General features: G+C 41.1%; 1 protein-coding gene across 2 annotated transcripts in view; it reads right to left on the reverse strand.

Moving 5' to 3' along the window:
• FERMT1 (FERM domain containing kindlin 1) overlaps positions 1 to 6,004 on the reverse strand; it is a 41,378-nt gene extending 35,374 nt beyond the window's left edge. For both annotated transcript variants that reach the window (XR_015746131.1, XM_087948352.1), the window contains exons 1-2: positions 5,750 to 6,004; positions 1,248 to 1,399 (exon numbers count right to left, since the gene is read on the reverse strand). Coding sequence is in view for 1 of the 2 variants with exons in the window: in XM_087948352.1 (XP_087804478.1) it covers positions 1,248 to 1,395 (148 nt within the window). In the remaining variant the exon portion in view is untranslated. The remainder of the gene's footprint in view (positions 1 to 1,247; positions 1,400 to 5,749) is intronic.
• Between the last annotated feature and the right edge of the window lie 890 nt (positions 6,005 to 6,894).

Consider the following 6,894-nt stretch of genomic DNA (forward strand, 5'->3'; position numbering starts at 1 on the left):
TTGTGCTTAACTAGTACAATGATGATGGGTATAGCATTAGCACTTAAGACTTATATACCACTTTATAGTGCTTTTAACAGCCCTCCCTAAATGGTTTACAGAGTCAGCCTATTGCCCCCAACAATTTGGGTCCTCATTTTACCCAACTAGGAATGATGGAAGGATGAGTCAACCTTGAGCCTGGTGGGATCTGAAATGCCAAATTGTAGGCAGCTGGCTGCAGAAGTAGCTTACACCAGAGGTCTCCAACCTTGGCAACTTTAAGACTTGTGGACTTCAACTCCCAGAATTCTCCAGCCAGCAGAGCTGGCTGGAGAATCTGGGAGTGAAGTCCACAAATCTTAAAGTTGCCAAGGTGGAGACCTCTGGCTTACACTACTGCACTCTAACTACTGTGCCACAGAGGCTCCTAATATAGTTCAAAGACTGGAAGATTGCGGATTGGGGACAGAGCATCCTTGAGAAAATATGGTTGTTAAGATTCAATACTGACTTGATGACACATAATCATCCTGGGCTTGACATTTGCCATTTCTTTCTTGTGTTTTACTATTTTAGAACATATTCCAAATAAATAGAAACAATATAAAATATGCAAACAATAGTTTATATTCCTGCTTTCATTCTACCTACTGGTGGGCATTGATTCAATGCCTGCTATATATATAAATACTAAACTCTGACTTAATAAGTGATACTGGTCTTCTAAATCAGTCCCTGCTTGTTATGACCTCCCCAACACTCCAACGTATGCTGGTTGCATTGCTGTTCCCACCAGATGTTTCTGGTATGGTGGCAGACATAACAGCATGAAACAAGGATGCAGCAAATGGGCAGCTGTGTAAGTGATGGGTCATGCAGAAACCCGCAGAGCTTTCAATTTTTTCTTAGAAGGCTTCCTCACTAGAAGCTCAGTGTCAGCAGCTCATGCATTTCCCTTCCCCTCTAAGGGAGGTGAGTGGTGCAAAAATGTAAAAAAATAAATAAATAATGGATGGCTGGAAAAGCAGAATTTTTGTTATCTGTTATCAGGGACATGAGCTCACACACCCCAAAATATGTATATTATTTGGGAGGCTCCAATTTCACTCGTACATATTATGCAGAATGAGCTGCTCATATACACACACACACACACAAAAGGCAGAAAAATTCCGGCAACCCCAAAATGAATAAAGTGTATGAAACTTTATTCATTTTGGGGTTGCTTCAGGTTGCCTGAAGTCCTTTAAAAATGCCACACTCACCAATTTGTTCTACAAGTCTGAGCATCAACCCTCCGACATGAAGCTCCCCTGATACTTGAAGGGGAATCTCTTTTTGTTCTCCATTGTGGTGATCAACTGTGATTTTCAGCTCCCAGGAATTGGAACCATATTCATTTAAAGAAATCATAGCCCTGTTGAGAATTCCAACATTAAAAATATTAAAAAGAAGGGAAATATGGTATATATCTATATTGTATCATTGTTCCCTAAGAGCAGGATGAAAAATATTAAGGCGGCTTCGTTGTTATTATTATCTGCTCCTTACCCATTATCTTTTTTTCTCTTTTAGCTTTGTGCTTTTTTATAGTTTTAACATTTAATAATAATAATAATAAAGTATCGGGACTTACAAATTGAAGTTGAGCGACTGTGGAAGAAGAAATTGTGTGTTATCCCAATTGTAATTGGAGCCCTTGGAGCAATACCTAAAGGGCTGCCTCACTATTTGGAAATTCTGAATTTATCAGACTTGAATACCCAGATTCTACAAAAAAACCACCTGACTTGGAACAGCTTATATCCTCCGACACTACCTGAACAGTTCCTAGGTCCTTGGTTAGGACTCGAGCTGTTGAGCTACCAACCAGCCCCGAAGGCTGTGAATCTCATGAAAGGTTAACTACTACTACTACTACTACTAATAATAATAATAATGGTGATGATGATGATGATGATGTTTTCTATATATTGTTTAGCTTTGTTGTACCTTCCCAGAGTCACTGTGAATAAGGCAGCTATATAAATTTGATACATGAATGAATAAAATTTGAGTCTAGCTAAAGACCCTATCTGGCAGGAAAAACAACAGACTCCTCTGATCACTTTTGATGTGATGAATCAGCTCCTGAAAATCTAATCTGATCTCCTAACAGGCCAGTTCTAGTATGTTTGCTCCCTGGGGTGGACATGACACGTGCACAAACATGTATAGGCACATTGTGGAGACACATCACCCAAGGTTGGTGATGTTATTTTGGCACTCGAGGCAGAAGATTCCTCAAGCATTCCTCCCACTGTCTGGCAGTAAAACACGCAACTACCTATTAAGTAACTAACAATTTGCGGGCTTTTCAGACATCCCTTAACCACTCCTAAGAGTTGTTTTACTCTGCTTGACTGCAGGGGCTAAATTTCATAGGAGGATCATTGTTAAGGAATATTTTTTCAGCTTGATAATGGCTTCAGCTTACGCTTTTTTCTTTCTTTCTTGAATGGTGAACAGCAGCCTTTTCACCATGTTGGGATACAAAAGAAATGTGTTGTGTCTTTTAAGGACTGAGAATAATATCTTTGCACTTGTGGTATTGTACAAAGTTCCAAACCAGCTAGTTTGGAAACCACAAAAGCAATCACTCATAAATTTGCTGTATTTCTTTTTAACATCTAAGTGATGTGTTGCATCCCCAATCAAACATTTAGAAGTACTTCTGTACATCATAGTCAATATACAGGTAATCCTCAATTTACAACCATTCATTTAGTGACTGTTTGAAATGACAAAGGCACTGAAAAAATGACATGACTAGTTTTCACACTTATGACTGTTGCAGCATGTGATCAAAATTCAGGTGCTTGGCAACTGGCATTTATTTATGACAGTGGCACTGTCCTGGTCTCGTGTGATCACCATTTGTAACCTTCCCAGCCAGCTTCCTTCAAGCAAAGACAATGGGAGAAGCCAGATTCGCTCAATGACTGCATGATTCATTTAATAACTGCAGTGACTGGCTTAACAACTGTGGCAAAAAAGGTCATAAAATGGGACAAAACTCATTTAACAAATGCCTTGCTTAGTAACAGATAGTTTGGGATCAATTGTCGTTGTAAGTTGAGGACTAGCTATTTGTATTTTATTTTTCATTAGTTAAACTTCAGCTGACGCATTAGATCCCAACAGGATACCACCTCCTTCTTGGTTATATATAATTCTTCCAGCATCTTTTTCTAAAAATGCACATTCACAATCATGGTTTTTTTGGGGGGGATTTTATTATACCAACCTGATTAACAAAATTTAGATAGATTGAACAGAATTAATGGTATAGAATGTCAACCTTAATCATCATCATTTAAACAAAGAACTACCATGCCAGAAGCTGTAGGGTTTTTTTTTTATATCCTTGAAGAGCAACTTCACTTTAAGATTGTAGGGACCCAATTTTATATTATTGCAAGAACTTTTCTACTGTTCTGTGAAGCCACGACATTCAAATATTTAAATTAGTAAAATCTTCCACAATGTCCTACTTAGGAAGATTCTAATAATTTCCTGTTTTATTTAGTTTGCCCCTCTCAGAATTATGAGGGAAAAACGCAAGCTGTGATCCTCATTATTCATTTTCGAAGTGAACCTCTATCAGTGTGTTTCTCAACTTTAGCAGCTGTGGTGTGTGTTCAACTCCCAGAATTTCCCTGCTAGCAATGTGGGAGTTGAAGTCCACACATTTCAAGCTAGGAAGGTAGAAAAAACTCTGTTCTAGATACTGCTGATCCATCACCCTTTCAAAACTTCCAGCGACCAGAATAATGGCAATTAAGAGTTCAACACTCTGAGAAATGCTCTAGGTTATTTAGATCAGAATAGAGCTGGAAGGGACCTTGGAGGTCTTCTAGTCCAGCCCCTTCTCAAGCAGGAGATACTATATCATTTCAGACAAGCGACTGTCCAGTCTCTTCTTAACTGAACCTATGTCCAACACAACGGAAAAGGTTGTGAAAAGGTTGTTCTGAACTTCCTGCAGTGTGGTGAGGAAAAAGAGTAAGTAAGTGGGCCCAATGTTCCCAGGACAGTCCCTATTTCAAAGTGCTTTTGTATCTTTTTGTCTGAGCTTTTAAACATCCCTTCCGCTTCTTACTCCAAGGTTAGTTTTTGGGGAGGGATTACAAATATGCATGGACACCAGAGCATTCTGGCTTTAAACCCAGAAACCGAAGCCTTTCTATTGAGGTTCAAGAAAGGCAGATGAGCATTTTTAAGGACCCTAAAGAGTTATGGCTCATTTCAGCACATTCCAATATTTTCTTAATGATTTCCTCCTGCAATGGTATTTTCTCATTTGTCCAGTTTTTGGCAAATACAATCCTAGCCGCTGTTAATACATTTACAATCAGATTGACATTTGAAATCAGAGAACAAGATGATAAACAATTTTATAAAATTTTGGAATCTATTCTATCAATGGTTAGACAATAAAACATGGTAATGAAATATGTAGATTCTTAGAAAATAATAAATATATAAAGATGTATTTTTTTCTTATTATATCTACAAAATGATTGTAGGATAGATTTGAGATGATAATATGAACTGTCATAAAACAAATTAAGTAAAATATGGATTATTTCGTAAAACATGAATGAATAATAGTATAGTCAAACGATTAATAATGATATTAATGTATTTGGTATTTGATTGACAGTATGATGTAATTGTAATTGAAGACTACAAAGTGGAAGCACAAAACAATTTGTAAACCAACCGACACACTGTATGTATATATATATATGGAAGATATTTTTATGTTTTGTTTGTCTATGTTTGTCTTAAAAACCAATAAAATTTTTTTTTAAAAAAGTTGCGGTTCCTGGCTGGCTCTGCTGTCATGATGTATCTCAATTCCCTTTTGGGGCCAAGTTCGGACGCCACGATTTCTCCCGCTTCCTGCAAGTACAGTGACCCAAGGGGAGGCTGGCTAGCCGACGGACCCGCTTTTGTCCCATTGCTACACTCCGCGCATTGTCCGAGGGACGCCAGGTCCCGTTGCCACCTGATTCGGTCCCGGTGCCTGCATTTGGGATTATATCCTTTCTGGACATTTTAATCGCCGCCGTCCTTTCGAACCAGGTTAGGTTAGGTAGGGTGTTACTAATGTGTCTTAATCTTAATCTCCGGTTAAGCGATTTATTTTCTTTGCATTAGATCAGAGCTCTCCAACCTTGGCCACTTTAAGCCTGGCGGACTTCAACTCCCAGAATTCCCCAGCCAGCTGGCTGGGGAATTCTGGGAGTTGAAGTCCGCCAGGCTTAAAGTGGCCAAGGTTGGAGAGCTCTGCATTAGATGACTTTTTTTTTTTTTAACTTGCACGCCCTGCTGAGTCTCGCTTAACTAACAGATTTGCCCGGACATTTGGCTTTTTAAAAGAATAATCACAGCCTAAAGCAAACGCTCCGAGTGTCGTGACAGAACGTTTTCAAAAACAAAGCAACGCACAACATTAACGCCGGGCAAACGTTGCGCGTTGCGGGGAATTTACCACACCCGAGTTAAAAGAGCGTCGTATGAACGCAGCCAATAAAGCTAGTACGCCAACCACCACCACCACCACCACCCGGCCACGTATTCACAAAGCGCATGCGTCGTGAGATCCCATTGGTACGCTCAAGGTCGTAATTCCACGCCGGACGGGGGAAAAAAAACCAAAAACAAAAAACGACTGAGATTCCGGAGAAGCCGATAGTTAATCCCGGCTCAGATTTCCTACCTGCTCAAAGTGGCGGCAAATGCTCCGTCCGAACCCGCGCGCGCCGCTCCCGCCGCAGCTCCTGGACGGCCGACTAGAGCCTCGCGCAGGTTCGAGCAGTCCCGTCGGAGGAGGTGGCTTACCTTAGCAGCTCTCCCCAGCCCCACCTTCCAAAGCGGCGGGGCCGGGAAGAGCAGCAGGTGTCCCAGTTAATAGTTGCTGCCTCTCCCTCCTCCTCCTCCTTCTCCGCCGGCTATGTGGGAGACGACCCCCCCCTTCCCCGCGAGCAAAGTGGGTGGGGTGGGCCATTTGAGCTTGCTTACGATCAGATGGCTTATTTAGTCTGGCACCAGGAAGCCAGGCAAGTAGTACAAGGTAGTCCTCGATTTACAACAGTTGCTTTAGTGACCATTCAAAGTTCTAACCACACTGAAAAAAGTGACCGAGGATCGGTTTTTCACAATGACGACCTCCCCTCCCAGGGTCATGTGATCAAAATTCAGAGGCTTTGGCAACTGGTTCATATTTATGACCGGTTGCTGTGTCCCAAGGTCATGTAATCCTCTTTTGCGACCTTCTCACAAACAAAGTCAATGGGGGAAGCCAGATTCATTTAACAACCGGGTTACTAGCTTATGAATTGCGGTGATTCACTTAACAACAGTGGCAAGAAAAGTCGTAAAATGGGGCACAGCTCCCTTAACTCCACTTAACCACATAAATGTTGGGCTCAGTTGGGGTTGTAAATTGAAGACTACCTGTACACGAGAGCTGTAGCTCAGGCACCTGTTTAACCTGTGGCAAGAAGAGCTGCAGCCTTTGAAGATTTCAGGCCTGTAATCGGAATTTTTAAATGCAGGTAGTCCTTGACTTAATGGACACAATTGAGCCCAACACTTCTGTTGCTAAGTGAAACATTTGTTAGGTGACTTTTGCCCCATTTTATGACCTTTCTCGCCACAGTTGTGAAGTGAATCACTGCCGCTGGTAAATTAGTGACACGGTTGTTAAGTGAAACGGGTTTCCCCATTGACTTTTCTTGTCAGAAGGTCAAAAAATGGGATCACATGACCCCTGGAGACTGCAACCTTCGTAAATATGACTCGGTTGAGAAGCATCTGAGTTATGATCATGTGACCACGGGGATGATTCACTGGTGTAAGTGT

The sequence above is a fragment of the Notechis scutatus genome, chromosome 1 (genome assembly GCF_049901735.1).
Source record: "Notechis scutatus isolate UNSWTSFEM ecotype Mainland chromosome 1, rNotScu1.2, whole genome shotgun sequence".
NCBI lineage: Eukaryota > Metazoa > Chordata > Lepidosauria > Squamata > Elapidae > Notechis > Notechis scutatus.